The sequence below is a fragment of the Vombatus ursinus genome, unplaced genomic scaffold (assembly GCF_900497805.2).
Source record: "Vombatus ursinus unplaced genomic scaffold, bare-nosed wombat genome assembly UNPS02014812.1, whole genome shotgun sequence".
Lineage (NCBI taxonomy): Eukaryota > Metazoa > Chordata > Mammalia > Diprotodontia > Vombatidae > Vombatus > Vombatus ursinus.
Window position 1 is genome coordinate 19,985,051 of NW_020954590.1, and position 16,696 is coordinate 20,001,746.

The 16,696-nt window shown below is 37.6% G+C and overlaps 1 protein-coding gene across 3 annotated transcripts in view; it reads right to left on the reverse strand.

Moving 5' to 3' along the window:
• Nucleotides 1-16,696, reverse strand: part of LOC114054268 (double-stranded RNA-binding protein Staufen homolog 2-like) — a 405,344-nt gene that overhangs the window by 191,699 nt on the left and 196,949 nt on the right. For all 3 annotated transcript variants that reach the window (XM_027877456.1, XM_027877457.1, XM_027877458.1), the window contains 2 exons: nucleotides 15,144-15,281; nucleotides 10,598-10,729 (listed from right to left, as the gene is read on the reverse strand). In XM_027877456.1, coding sequence (XP_027733257.1) covers nucleotides 10,598-10,729; nucleotides 15,144-15,281 — 270 coding nt within the window. The remainder of the gene's footprint in view (nucleotides 1-10,597; nucleotides 10,730-15,143; nucleotides 15,282-16,696) is intronic.

Genomic DNA, 16,696 nt, shown 5'->3' on the forward strand with positions numbered 1-16,696 from the left:
ATCCAGCCTCATATACTTACTAGCTTTCTGACCTTTGGCAAGTCAATTAACCTGTATGTCTCAGTTTCTTCATCTTTAAATGGGGATAATAATAACACCTCCTTCCCAGGGTTGTTGTGAAGATCAAATGAGATAATAATTACAAAGCACATAGTAGAGGAAAAAGAGGAAAGTGTCTAGTGTCTAGTACATTGGGTATACCCCATGTGGTTAATACATGAGACAATATAGACAAGTGGTACATGAGATGGGCAGGGAAGGGTAGGTTATGATTCGTACATCATGGAGGGAATTTCCAAATTGATGAAATCACAAATCCATTTGAAAATCTGAGTATTGTCAATTATTCTCAAATTCTACTCTGAATACCCTAGAATATCCATGGAAATCCTGGAAAATCCATGGAAAATGAACAGATTTAAGAGGGTAGCAAAGTATCTTTAAGGAATGAGGCTGGTCATTAAATTTTCTATTCTGAGATCAATTCCTAAAGTAAGAAAAGACTAATTCACATTTTTTAGGAAAAGGAATTTATTGATCCAATCATTTTGGAGAGCAATTTGGAACTATGCCCAAAGGGCTATAAAAATGTGCATACCCTTTGACCCAACAATAGCATTTCTAGGGCTACATCCCAAAGAGATCATACAAATGGGAAAAGGACCCACATGTACAAAAATATTTACAGCAACTCTTTTTGTGGTGGCAAAGAATTGGAAATTGAGAGGATGCCTATCAACTAGGGAATGGCTGAACAAGTTGTTGTATATGAATGTAATGGAATACTATTGTGCTATAAGAAATGATGAACAGCTAACTTCAGAAAAATCTGGAACATCTCCTAAGGCCTCATGATGGAAAATGCTATCCACATCCAAAGAAAGAACTAGGGAGTTTGAATGCAGATCGAAGCATGCTATTTGCTATTTTTTTTTCTTCTGTTGAGTTTTGTTTCCTCTTTCTGGTGGTTCCTCCTATTGGTTCTAATTTTTGGGGGGAGTAATAACTGACACACATACACACAAGTGTAGCATTTTGTGGTGATAAAATGCTTTGGATAGATTATCTTGTTTAATTTTAAGTTACAAATCACCACCTATTTGGTTCTCAAATATCACCCACCAAAGGTATGGGTAAATTGGAATCACTGACAGAGAAGCGAGGAGAGGCTATTGACTATGTATGTCAGTGTCCTATTATTGCAAACTCTCTGTTACTACAAACAAAGTTGGGCGAAGGCCCCAGCCTCACCACCTGTAAAGAAGCAGGATCAGGGTTTTCCTTCCCAAATAGCCCTGTTGGCTGTTACTTGCAGAGTCAGCATATACTCTGCCCTCCATCACAATGTGCCTTCTACAGAAAGCATCCAAAAATCAATGGTTCTCTTCTAAGGATCCAAGTAAGCAGGGACTACCAACACAAAGGATTAAGGCAATATCAAAACTAAGTGCTAACTTGCCTTCAGCCACAGCCCTTGTTCTTCACTAGCATTGTAGAAGAAAGGGAAGGGAAGAGACTAAGTGGGAGTTACCCAGAACTAAATGCCTCCTCTAGTATATGACCCAACTCCCAATTGCCATTACTACTGATGACAGCCAACACCCATGATGAAGGATATGATATAGATGGAGACAAAAATAAAATGGCTATTCTAATTCTAGTGATCTTTACCACAAAACTTTCTTAATTATCAACAAGTCAAGTCAACAAACATATTGACTTTTCATAACCATTGACCCTCTATTCTGCTGATAGGATCACCTGGTGTTTACCCAGTTTCAAGGCTAATAACCTCCCACTTCCTGCTCCCCTAATCCTTATAATTCAGAACTGACATCTTCTAAGGTAAAAACCCTCCCCCTTCTACTCTCTCTGCACATTTCTAACTCTACACAGCTTAATTCTACCTCTGTCTTTTACAGTCACTATTTTCCCATGGACTTTACTTTATCATTTCAAAACAAAATAAAACAAAACTTCCCTACATGTAGTTCTCTTCCTTTCATATTATTTCCATCTTCTTACTGCCAAAGAAATTTAGTTCCCTCTATAACACACCTCAGCCCTGGATTATCTCTGCAGCATTGGATCCTCTTTCTCCACAATTTACTAGGCTAGGAGCCTGAACAGGACTACACTCCTTAATCCCCAATGTCACTTCCAGACTTTCCCCTTTGCCATCATCACTCAGAAAACTTTCCACCTTTCACTCTACCCAACTATATCATTCTGTCCAAATAATTTTTTATGTCAACTACAGTCCTCTAAATCATCCTATGCTCTTTCTCAAGGAATTCAGTACCTGATTCACACTTCTATCTCTACCCTAATGCCTCTCATCCAAAATATCAACTTCAATATTCACAATGATGTGCCATCAAACACTTTAGGCTCCCAGTTCATCAGTCTTCACAGCTTTCATGACCTACATCTCCACTCTTCATTAGCTACCCATGGTGACAATCATGCTTCACCATCACCCAAAGCTGTCCTACCTCCATGATATCTAGTATTTTGATATCCAATTTGCTTTCAAAAGTTACAAATGATTTGAAACTAAATCAGACAACCATGTTTTAGTCTCTGTCCTCCTTGGTCTCTCTGCAGATTTTTACACATTTAATCAATCCTTCCTTATGGAGATTGTCTTCTCTCTTGAATTCCATAACACTGCTCTATCTTAGTTTTCCTATTAGATGTCTATTTATTCTTCAGTCCCCTTTACTTACTCCTTTACTTCTTCCCAAGGCTCTTCTCTGTTTTATCCATGCTATCTCCAAAAGTGATCTCATCTGCTTCTACAGGTTCAGCTATGACCTTTACACAGATGATTCCCAAATTTTATATATGTATCCTAATCTTTCTCTTGAATTTCAGTTCTGTATCACTGACTGCTGAACATCTCCACTTGGATGTCCTGTCAATATCTCAAACTCAACATGTTTACAACAGAACTTACTATCTTCCTCCCCCCCAAATCCACCCCATGCCAAACTTTTCTCTATTAAGGGCAATGTTATCACCCAGCATTATAACCTTTTATAGATAGAAAAAATAATAATAAATTAAAGATAATAGGATAGGCAAGCACAGAAGCTGTGAAGATTAGGAAATGCACATGCAGTGATTAACCTGAGCTCTGAAGCAAATTTAGGAATTTTAACAAGGAGTGACAAAAGATTGCAATCTATAAATGGAACACAGACTTTGCAAAGATATAAGGTAAGAATTGGAATGGTGTATGTAAGCAACTGCAAGAAGGCAAGTGTGGCTAAACAGAAGAATTAATGAAAAGGAATACTGTTTAATAAGACTGGGAATACAATTTGGAACACAGTTATGAAGAGCTTTAAATGACAAACAAGCAGGTTTGAATTATATCCTAGAAAAAAATAATGATCCAATGTAGTTAATTGAACATGGGAAGTGATGGGGTTAGATCTGGACTTTAGCAATATCACTTTGGTAGTCATGAGGAAAAAAGGATCGGTGAAGGAGGGAGGCCAATTAGGAGGCTAGTGTAATAGTCGAGGGGAGAGGTGAGAAGAACCTGAACTAGGGTACTGGCTCTCTGAGTAGAGAGAAGAGATGGATGTGACATATGCCATGGAAATAAAAGGTTTGTTCTGTAAAACTTGGACTCAGGCAAAAGGCTGCACTCAAGGACCTAGAAGGCCATATGTGGCCTCGAGGCCACAGATTCCCCACCCCTGGAGCACATAGCAGGCCCATTGACTGAGTGGCCAATTGATCAAAATGATACAATGAGGTCATAAAGGTCATCAGATTTGATGATGAAATCATCAGTAGTTTTTGGAAACGATGGTTTCAGTTGAGCCAGATTCCAAGGGGTTAAGAAGTGAACAAGTAGAAAGGAAATAGAGGCAAAGAGTGAAGACAGCTTTTTTGAGAAGTTAACTGTGAAAAGGAAGACAGACAGTAAGGCTTTTTGGTTTGTTTGTTTTTAAGGATAAATGGGGGTCAGGGAAAGGAGGGACCTGGGTTATGTAGGCGGAAGGTGAATAAGAAACTATGGGAAATGCTACAATTTAAAAAGATGGGGGTGGGGAGAGATGATGGAGAGAGAATCTTCCAAAGAACACAGGAGAGAATAGGAACAAAGGTGTGAGTATTTCTCTTGGCCTTGACAAGGAGAAGGGTTAGCTTCTCATCAGCGACTGGAAAAAGCAGGATAAAATGGGGTTTTCAGAAGGACAGTAGGGAAGAAGAAGCTTATTGCAAATAGTCTCTATTTTTTTTTTCAGTAAAATATGAGTTAAGGTCTTCTACTGAGAGGAAGAGGAAGGAATAGTGTGGGAGAAGAGAAGGTCTGGAACAGCTGTTGAGGAGATTCTGATATAAAATCATTCAGGAGAGGTAGAGACAAAATTGAAGAGAAACAGGATAACACAATGAACTATCCCCCCGCCACACACACACACACACACACACACCTCTTCCATATTGATCTAGAAAATGCACTAGACCAAATCTGATGGGAAATCCAAGAAAAAATTACAGTGAGTCACTGTTCCAGTCCATGCTGGCATGGGGAGACAGTCAGAGGGGTCTGTGGATACTGGGGTTAGAGTCTGACCAGGAGTGGCCATGCTGGAAAAGCTGTTCATCAGGGCAAGAGGATGTCCCATACCCTCAATGAGTACAATGACCTTGCATAGGGAATGTGAACAGGTGACAACTGGCAGCCCTGTCACTCCTTACCAAGTTCTGTGTCTCAAATTCAGAGTAGAATATGGAGGAAACATGCAACCAAAAGTGTTATTCCAGAGTAAGGAGGTATTGCAGGCCCAAGTGAAAGTGGAGTTAGTTCAGAAGCAAGCAGCAAGAGTGTGGCTCAGATTTCAAGAGCAGAGCTCAGTCTCAGTTCCAGCTTCTAGCCTAGTCTAAAACCTGTAGAGGAGTAACCAGGGCAAAAATTTCAGATGAAAGGGGAGACTACAGTTCTGTCACTCTAAACCAGCAGAGATTCCCAGCTGGTGGAGAAGAGCTGAGTCCTGCACCAACTACTGATGCTCAGACCCAAAGCCAGATCAAGAATTTAAAGAGCTCAGACCAATGGGTCAGTGATCTGACTTTGCCCTGGATCAGACCACTCTGGGAGTACTGAAAGTTTACCGGTCCCAACCTGAGCTATCCATAAGCTCCTGGACTAACACAACACTCAAAACCCTAAGAAAACAGCACCAGAGTTGGCCAAGACTTTCCCTCCAGAGGTGCACAGAGCTCATCCTAATATGAACTATTAAGTCAAGAAGTAGGCTAGAAGCCCTAACAAATAAAAAAGAATACCACCATAAAAGGCAATTATGGTGACTGGGAACGTCAGACACAAACCCAGAAAAGAATGACTCCAAAGCATCTACAAGCAAAGCCCCAAAGAAAAATATAGCTTAGGCAAAAATTCAACTAAAATACCTAGAATAGATGAAGCAAGAGTTTAAAAAAAAAGTTTAAATATTTTAATCAATGAAGTGAGAGCACTAGAGGAAAAGAAACAAGAGCTATGGAAGAAAGAATTAGAAAGAGAATTAACAACTTGGAACAAGAGGTTCAAACCCTTACCCAAGCAACAAAATTCCCTGAAAATTAGAATGAAGCAAATAGAAGCCAATGACTAAAAAAAAAACAGAAGAATACATAAAGTATCTCATAGCAAAAACAATTGACCTAGAAAACAGATTAATGACAAAAAGTTTAACAATTATTGAATTACCTGAAAGGAACCTACATATCATATTTCAAGAACTCTTTAAAGAAAACTGTCCCTATCTCTTAGGAACAGGGGGCAAAGTGGAAATAGAATCCACAGGCACCTCCTGAAAGGAACCCCAAAATGCAAACTCCCAAGAATATTACAGCCAAAATCCAGAGCTTCCAGGTAAGAGAAAACTATTGCAAGAGGCCAGAAAGAAAGAATTCATGTATAGAGGAGTCCCAATCAGGATCACAGTGATTTCACAGTCACCAGTATAAAAGAGTAGAGAATTTGGAATATGCTATTCCAGAAGACAAAGGACATGCTTACAGCCAAGAATCACTTACCCAATAAAATTGAGAATAATGCTTCAAGAGGGAAAAAGAAATCTTTAAAGAAACAGAGGATTTCCAAGAATTCCTGATGAAAAGAACAGAGCCGAGTAGAAATTATAAAGAAAACAGAGGTCTTGAGAGAAACATAAAAGGTAAATGTGAATAAACAATTCTAAGGAAGTAAAAAAGATAAACTGCTTACATTCAAATATTTGGGGGGTGGGGCGCCAAGGCAACTGGGGCTAAGAGACTTGCCCAGGGTCACACAGCTAGTAAGTGTCAAATATCTGAGGCCAGAACTCAGGTCCTCCTGATTCCAGGGCCAGTGCTGTATTCATTGCACCACCTAGCTGCCCTTTATATTCAAATATGAGATGATGATAATGTGTCCCCTCTGAACTGAATTATCATTTGGGTCACCGAAAGAATCTAATTAGATAAGACCTGACAGTAGCTCTGTTATGTCTTAATGATCTTAAAAAAAGAATGTGAAAAAAGGGAAAGTCGAATACATTAGTTAGGGAAGGGTAAGGAAGGTTAGGGGAAATTATCTCACATAATCAGGGTGCACAAGTAGATATCTATACAAACAAGGGTTGGGGGGGAACAATTAACACTTGAACCTCACTCTCTTCCAAATTGATCAAAGGAGGGAAGAATGCACACACAGAGAACTGGGTACAGAAATACATTTCCTTCAACAGGGAAAGAGGAGAGAAAAAGGGAAAATGGAGAAGGAGGAATGAGAGGAAGGGTAGATTGAGGGATAGAGTAGTCTTAAGCAATATAAACTCTAACTAAGAATGTATAAAAATACCTATAAGTCTTTTTGATGTGGCAAAGAATATGAATTAGAGAGGGTGCCCATGATATAAGGGATGGCTAAATAAGATATGGTACATACACATGATGGAATGCAGTAAGAAATGCAGATAGGGATGGATTCAGAGAAACATGGAAAGACTTATATGAATTGATACAGAGTAAATTAATAGAACCAGGAAAACAATTTATATAATGAAAACAATATAATGTAGACAAACAAATTTAAAAGAATTAGAGACTCTGATCAATGTAATGACCAACAAATTTCAAGAGGGCTAATGAAGAAATATGCCACTAAGTTGCTGACAAAGAGGCAGACTTAGAGCAAAAAAGGGATTTTTGTTTCTGTTTTTTTGGACATGACCGGTGAGGAAATTTGCTTTACTTGCCTACACATGTTTGTAACCGGAGTTTTGTTTTTCTTTTATTCTCAAATGGAGGGAGGCGTGTTGGGGTCAAAGGGAGAGAAAATAGACTTGTGTTTATTAAAAAAACATATAATACAAAAAGAAAAAATATAATTAAAAAGTAAAATCAATTAGAAAAGAGTAAAAAGGATTGCTTTAATTCAGTGAAGGCCTCATTGATAGGAGAAACATTGTGTGACTTTTCAGATCACAGCTGAGAAGTAAACAGGAGCAAAGGAAGAAAATGGTGACAGCATCCTACAGTTGCACTTGGCAAGACACAATTGGCAACAGGAGAAAGGGGCCAGGCACTCAAGAGTAGAAGATGGTGCAATTTTGAACTGTAAACTACAGGGAAAAGATAAGTGAGAAAAGCCATAGCATAGGAGAATACTGAAGGCTAGAGGACTAGAAGTCATGGTGAGGCAGAAGAATAGATTTAGGAGGAATGAAATAAAGGGAGAAATGAAATGATAGAAGATTATGGTCAGATAAGTGGATGTCAGAATTCTTGATCATGGCAGTGGAACACCTGTGAGTAACAGAACGATCACGGTCCCTGTGTATGGTTGGCTGAGGTAGACAACGTAAGCTTAGGAGAATAAGTTACTTGGAGACTAGGATATCTCAGGGCACATCAAGGTATTTTTTGAAATAACAAATAAGAAAAGGGGTTGGGATGTACCCCTTGAGAAAGGAAGGAGGATAACTTGGAGGACAGTAGACAACTGCCATCAGAATCTGGATTGGGTGATATATCTGGACAGAGTGAACCTCAGAAGAGGATAAATTGCTGAGTGATTGTGGGAAAGGGAGAATCTGGAAGCAGCAGCAGGAGTAAGGAGTATGCTAACTCACCCTCCAGGACTTATGTGTCAGGGGGCATGAGAGAAGATGCAACCAGTACTGGAAAAGATGGCCAGGGTCGCAGGGATCATGTCACTTCCCTGCTCAAATTCCTCCTGAGACTCCTTATTGCCGGTAGGATAATATACAAACCCCTCAGGCTGGTTTTTCATGTCCTCCACAATAAGACTCCAAACTAATTTTTGAGTCTTGTTTCACATCACACCCTTCACACACTCTGTTTCTAGCCAAGCTGGTCTGCTAGCTGTTCCCTTGAACTTATATATCCTTGACATTTCATCTTCCACCTCCACATATTTGTTATCAGCTGCCTCTCTGGTCTAAAACATGCTCCCTTCTCATCTCTGCTTTTTAAAATCCTTATCTTTCTTCAGTGCTCACCTCTGTCTCCATAAAGCTTTCTCTGATCCCCACTACAGTAGTATAGTCACTCTCTTTAAACTATTTTATATTTATTTGTCTGTGTGTATATTATGTATCTCTCCTCTCTGCTCCACAGTAGAATGTAAGCTTCTTGAGGTCAAATACTTCTTTGGTTTTGTATGCCTAGTGTCTAGAACAGTGTCTTGCACAGAGTAAGCGCTTGGTGCATGCATGTTGAACCGAATTACATTGATCTTTGCAACTATCTAATAGGGCTGAAGCTGTAACTAACGCTATCACCATTTTACATATGCAAAAGCTGAGGCTCAATGAATTTAAGTGTCTTTACCAAAGTCACAAGGCTAGTAATGCATGGAAATGGATTGAAATCCAGGTTTGTGACTCCAAGTACAGTGTTGTTCTACGACATCATAATGCCTTTTAAAAAGAGTGAAGAGATAAGAGTAATAATTGGTATTTAGTATAGAAGTAGAAAATATAATCTCATTTTACATTTGCTCATATTACTCAGTTTTCCTCAGGAGCAAAAAATAAAACTGAAACTTAGGAGGTGTGGTAGAAGAATCTAAGTTTACTTTGGAATATTTGTTTTTTTTAAGTCACAGGTGTTTTTCAAAGGGGCTTATTTCAACCTATGCATTTTAAAATCACAATTTTAAGTCGATATAAATGTGTAAAGTTAAAATAACACATATACAATGTAAAAGCAACAAAAATCTTAACAACACATGTTAGGTTTCATATTACAAATATATTTAAAAGAAAGGAAATCATTGGCAGACTGGGTAAGGAAAACAGAACTAAAGTCTCTAGGGATAATATTTAGGCAAATAACCCCTTTGGCACTAAAATTAATTTTCTAAAAAATTTTAATACCTTAAAAATAAAGAACAACTGAGTCTTACTTAAAAAGTGATTCTATTTCTTACTTTGCCCTCTAAAACTCAAGTATCTGTCCCTTTAGTAACTAAAAATATCTCTGAAAAAGGATTCTTGAGTGGTAAAATTAACCAAACACTAAAACTTTCACTTTTAATGATTGTTAACCTCAGTTAAAAAATATGAATCTTTCAGTCATTTAAAAAAGTTTAATAAGAAAGCATTTGTTTACCTGTGCAGCTAGCAAAATTAATAATGAACAAATTTTAAGTTTAAATGAACTTTAATTGGTTGTATCTTGTTTACATGCCAAGACCTGAGTTCAGGGTTCTGTTTTTCTCTTGCAATAGAGGGAGGTGTTAGTGATGTCATTAAGTGCCACAGAAGAAATAGGGAACCATGAACAAGGCTCTTGGCAGAAAAAACAACAACACCCTTTAAGTTTACCTTCAAGTTTAAAATAAATAGAAAAATTACTTTATAGAGTGTCTGTCCAATATATGCATGCCCTAAAGGGATAATCCAGGCCTTTCATTTCAAAAGTTTTCATCTGGGTTCCAGAATTCAGGCTAACAACACTGGCACAAATCTGTGGACTTATGAAAAAAACTTAATAGTCTAAGACTGGGTTTATACAGCAAAAGCAGCAAGTCAATTCTGTTTAAAAAGGAAACCAGCAGTGTGCAATACAAAAACTAAAATGAATTTTAACTTAATTTTTCACTTTTCAAATGACTTCCTATCTTAGATTTGTACAAAGACATGGGCAAAAGTCAAAGAGGATAACAAAATGTAAAAGGGTTGAAATTTCAACCTATGTAGTACCGCTGTCAATAAACTCAGAGACCCATCAAGGCATTAAAGTAGCAAATTTTTCATCTCATTATATTTGCACCACAAATATGGAGAAATTTACCATAAGATGCTACTCTTAAATGAATGGAAAGTAATAATTGATTTCAATTTCAACAAATCTCCAGTATGTGTAATTAGGTTTCTGTTTATACCTGTAGCTTCTATTTTTAATTATAGATAATAAAAATATACATGCCTCAAGAAAGTTATCATTGTCTACCTCAATGCTATGTCAGAAATTATGTAAGGCCAAAAGTCAGGATTTTTTTTAATACCTTTGGTAATCTACAACATAGAATGAAATGCAGGTGTTTAAGCTTAACTCTCACCTTTTCAAGTTGTTCTTGAACAGGAGTGAAGGTTTTATATCCAAGGTGTAACAACATTGCCTCCGCTGCATTTCTTTTAGCTACCTTCTTACTAAGGCCTATTCCAGTAGCAACTGCACTGCCAACCTTAACCTGGTAAAATGAAAAGAAAGAATTAATAATAACCATTAAACAAACATAACTTCTTGACATCCCCACATAATAAGTTTTGAAGCGATTCCATTAGAACTACATTCAGTTTCAAAAATCCCTGAAATTCATAGAACTTTATCTTAGAGATGGATAAAGCTTAGGAGATCAGTTAATTCAAATATTTTTATTTTTCAGATGAGTAAAGTAAGGTTTAAAGACTGACTTAAAATCCTACTGCTAAATAAGTGGCAGAGCTAAGACTGGAAGCCTAAAATCTCCTATCTCTTAGGTCAGTGCCTGCATGCAATTCAGAAAGTGTTTAAGGTACATTTCAAATTTTATGTTACTATAGCTCCTCAAGTGAATTCCTATCATTTTTACTAAAAAAAAAAACCTTTTGGGGTTTCTATATGTTTTATAGATTTACATGCATATCTTATATGTACAAAGTAATAAATATTGATCTTTGTCAGTAAATAAAAATTTCAAGATAGTAACATAAATTACTAAGTTGTCACATTGTAAAGTTAGGCAATTTTGGAGATGCGTTATTAGCCTTTTTAAGTCAAGACAACAATACAGGCACAGTTATTTATTTATTGAGGTTGGGGGAATGAGGATGGGAAGTTGGTGAAGGATGCAGACCTGTGATTTCATAAGTGTAGAAAAGGCCCTCCATTAAGGAAAACCAGCAAGTGACCCACAAATTAGTTTTAGTGAGTTGTCTGGAATACTGTGAGATTAAGCAACTTGGCCAAGGTCACATAGCCCGTATATCTCAGCAGCAAGACTTGAACCCAAGGGGCCCCGACTCCAAGGCCAGCTCTTTAACCACTACATCACACTACCTCAATACCAACCTAAGTAAGTAAATTAACAAAAATAAAATCCTGATACACAAAAATTAGTTGATTCACTGAGAAGAACTGGTTCATTACTTAATAATGGAAATGAAATAAACATTGTATATTTTAAAAGTAAAATCTTCTGATAAAGCTCACAAATTCATTGTTTTAACAATGAGGTTTTTATTTAAGTAATGGTAACTTATTTTGAAATGTGCTTCAATTATTTTGTTACTTGAGAAAAGTTAATATAAATATGGGAGGGTTTTTTTAACTTCACAGATTATTTTAGTTAATAAGTCCAAATAAATTAAGGAATATGCAAAAGTCCTAAAACACCATTTACCAGTTAAATAATTTAGTACCTGATCAAGTAATAAACATCACAGAATTAGCTATCATGTTAAAAAAAATTGAAAGAGGAAATTTGTCTTATGATACATAATAAATTGAAATCCTAATATTTCTAAAAGCTACGAAACCAGGTTTTGGACATTATTATGTTCTCTATCAAAAGATTAACATTTTTAAAAATCTTTCCAAAATTAGCTTTGGGAGTAGAATACTCAACCAATGTCATCAGAGATTTTCTTCTGTTTATCTAATGGCCAATACAAGTAATTGGATCCATTTCATTACATTCAAATTTACCCTTTCTGTGACAGATAAAAATGAGCAAATTATCTCTAGATACTTTACTTCCACATTCAATTAAAATAAATGAAAACATTGCTTAAATAGTTTATACAAAAAGCCTTTTACTTTGATAAGGTTGCTGAATGCTATAATGAATCCACTGGGACTTGGGGGAAGGGGGGGAAGCAATATGAATTCAGTGTGAAAACATTTAAAAGCATGGCCAAATGTCCCTGCTTAACTAGAATGTTTATGAATACCCATAAAAAAGAAGGCTGCTTAAGAAAAATTCTGAGTTCCTCTTTCAAAAGGGTACTCAACATACTCTATAGACAGAGGCTTGTTTTATTTTTTATAAGGCCAAAGAAATTTTATATTTCTAATACATGTCAAAATTTTAGATCAGATTTTTTGAATCTTTGGAGTTCAAAGAAAACTTTCTGGAATTCTTCAAATCTAAGAAAGCCAGAGTGAAGACAGTAAAAAGGTTTCATGAATGCTCAACAAAGTAAAACTACTACAATAGCACTGTTCTTTGTCTTAATGGCAACCAGTCAATGAAGCCACCAAAAAGGAGCTTTGTTTATTCAGAAAAAAAATCCATTTCCAAAATCTAAATAAACAAATAAGTTAAAGATTTAGTTCTTGTAATTTTCAAAAACAGGAAAGGAAAATTATGAACCAGAATGTGTTTATAGTAAGTTGCTCTCTTTCCACTTCTGATATATTGCTATTCTCTATACATACTAAATTTTTTAAAATATAAATCTAATTATAAGGCAGTTAAGACAGAAAGTACTTTGTCAAAAGGACAAGTTCTTACGTGGCAGTCAGACTAGAAGAAATCATCTATTACACCTCAACACCTAAGGAACCAATGCTATTTTAGCGGACCAAAATCTCTTCTAGAATTATTTCTAGAAGTACAAACCAAACTGAGAAGTTGTAGAAATCTCACAACAAAGTCTAATTTTGCCAAGTTTGTAATTTATTTATTAACTAAAAAGTTTTAAGTAAATAAACTTAAATCAAAGAGGCTGAACTAATAGCCCTTGGGCAGCTTTCACACATGACATTCTCTTTTTCCTATTCCATACTACCTCTGTATACATTTGAGAGTACAAAAGAAGGTGAAAATGTATATTTATGGGGGCTCCAAATACAGTGTAAATAGAAACTGAAATAATGAACAACTAATTCTAAGACAACTGTAGGCATCACTTTGACCAAGTGGCTGTGAACCCTCCATTCAACCTTACTCTTGTTTCTATCCACCCTTCCATTTTGGGTACACCTTATCACATCACCCATAAACTGGGCTGCATTAGTAAATAACTATCAGAATTAATAGTTATCAGAATGCTTTACTTTGATACAAATTAAACTCCTCTGAATATCAAGAAGTCTGTCAGTCCTAAATGTCTAAACTGCTAACACATCAAGATAATTTGTCTTCTACAGATGAGAATATAGATTGTGTAAAAAACAAAGTAGTAGCAAATACAATCTATAAGTAAATTAGAGTTAATATGAAACATTTCAAATACACTAAAGTAGGTCAGAAAGGCAAGTCACTTATTTTAGACATTAAGATACATTAAAGAAACCATTTTCATGAGCCAGAACAGTTTTGTAATTATCTTTGTAATGTCTGAGTATAGCACAGTGGTTTACACATAGTAGGTGCTTAATAAATGGTTATTATTGCTATGTTATCATAAACAACCTGATCCTTTTTTATGTAATTTTATTCTGTTTCCTTCTCCAACTCTGCCCAAATATTACTGGTTAGAAAATGCGTTCAGGGCTCATATCCTCAAAATTACTGAATATAGTATGTTAGAGTATTTATTAATTACAAACATAAGGAAATTAGTGGTTAATTTTTATTTCATTGGATGCATCATTAACTGCAGGAAGCAAAGGCAAGAGGACATGCAATCACCTCTGCCAAATCCCTGGAGTATTAAAATATGCAAAAAAGTAAAGATACAGCTTGGTTATCGTAGCATAGACACTCATTGATTGCAACAGGGTTCATCCTGACTAAATTTCTACTTTCCTAGAAGTGACTGTGAGTTACTTAAAAGCAGGGTGTGCATCACATTTACTCTTGTATGGCCAGCATTTAGCACTGGGTCTTGCGCCTAAGACTTGGACTGGAGAAAAAATCCCTCAATATTTCTAAATGACTGAACCCCTCTAGGTCCTGTGGCAGTTAGTCAGATAGCTCTCCTTCATAGTTCCTTTCAGAATACTTTCTCTGGGCCCTGTTCTATGTGATAACACCACCTATTTGCCACTTTAATTTCTCAGAACAACAGATTCACAAAGTTTCAGGGTTTGGATAGACCTCAGAGGCCAGCTGGTCCATCCTGAATCTAAACAAAAATCCAGCCTCTTAGCCTGTAAGGAAGCCGTAGGCCACTACCTCTTGAGGCTGCCCATTATACTTTTGGACAGCTCTAATTATTAGAAAGTTTTTACAGACATCAAGCCTAAATCCACATATCTGTAATTTGTCCCAGTTCTGCCATCTAGGGACCCAAAGAATATGTCCCATCTCTCTTCCATGGGGCAGTCCTTCAAATACTTGAAGAAAGCTACCATGTCTCCAATCCCCAGAAAGTACAATACCCCAGCTGCAAACTGCAACATAAATATGTTCAAGATAATGAATTGGGTCATAAATACCCTGTGTGAATCCCACACAGCCTTGAACTCCTCACACTGTCTATTATAAATGTCCTTGATACTTTACCATACCAAGCATGGGAAGCAGGCAGGGAGAGGACATGTGGTGGGCCTAACTGTATTTGTTTGACACCATTCATTCCTGTTTGACCTCTATTTCATATTTTTATCCAAACCTGAGGAATTCCATATTCCTATAATATTAAAGGACTTTCCCCTACTGAAATAGTCAGTGATACCTGCATCAAAAACTCTCGCCGGCGGGACTTTCCTCTGTCTGAAAGAAGGGAATAGTCTGGTTCTTTTTCCTTTCTGGCCTGCTGAATTTGAGCCAGACAGCTAACAGGGTTCATCCCTTGACCATATTCTGGGTCAGCCTAGAAGACAGTAGTAAAAATAAATTTAAGAACATATTATTATTGGTTCTCCTAACTTGATATTTATCTATTTTTTCTCCCTAAGCAAATTCCATGAATGGAAAACTTTGAAGAGCATCTTCCATAACAAAAATAAATTAAGAAATAAAACTAACAGCAAAGAAAATATGGTTAATTCTATTTTAAAGTAAGCTATCTAATCATATATCTGGGTTGGTGCATTGTATATAAAGGAGAGGAAAGACACCAGAAGAAGGTGACAAAAAGAACATTGATACATGTGCCTACTCTCACCCCTATACAAAATCTTTGAGAGTTACCTATAAAGAGCTCTAAGCAAAAGAGTTGTAGACAGACCTCCCCAGCTCCTACATACCTCCTCCCAAAAAACCCTGAAGTTCACACAAGACCAAGAAATGATCAAGGAATCCAATGATACTAAATCATCATTGATTAGAGAAAAGCAAATCAAAACACTCTGAGATACCACATCACACCTGTGAGGGACAGTCTGATGTTGGCAGCTACCAGGTTGGGCGCTGTGGCAAGGGTAGGGTAAGATCTGGGTATTTTGGAAGTCAAGGCAGGGGCTGTGGTAGGCAGAGTCATGGTGAACTGGGATGGGCTGGATACGGAGAAGCCCTGAGGCAATGGGCAGTGCTATGTGAGATAAGCTGGGTACAAGGAAGTAACCGGAGCTTGAGCTCCTGAGGCAAGGGGCGGTGCCATGTGGGAGTGGGACGGCAGAGGACTGAGTTCCCTTTGCTTAGTCCCCTCCCTAAATGCAACGTCATCCCCAGATGCCTCTTGTGACCTTCCTGACTTCCTGGGTCCCTTTGTGCAGCACTGACCCCAGACCCCTCCTGAGTCTGACTTCCTAGGTCACGTACTCTTGTCTATGCACTAATCCCAGATGCCTCCTCCCTGTATCCGGTCCTAGCCTCCTACGTCACTCCCTCCCCCTTGGTGTGCTAAACTCAGACAGCCCCTTCCGGTATCTGACCCTACAATCATTGGCTAGTAAGCGGGCTGGGGAGGAGGGGCTAAGTAGGTGCTTAGGAACAAGCGTGGTCAGAACACGCGCTCTCTCTCCTGGCTCCTGCCCTGTTGCTCTGGCCTTGCTGCTTGGGCTTGCTATGATGGCTTGCTGTGATGGCCTCTGAATAAAGCTCTGGTGTTGGCACCTCCCGATGGCTCGTCTCTGTGTGGTTATCCGGCAGAGTACCGAAGACTCGAGTGTGAGTATGACTCTGGTAGTGTGCTCCTTATAGGAGGAGCGGGTACCGGCGTACAGCCGGCAGAAGGTCGGCATGCGGCCAGTATACACACCTATCAGATTGGCCAACATGATAAAACAGGAAAATTATAAATGTTGGAGAAGATGTGGGAAAACTGAAACACTAATGCATTGTTGG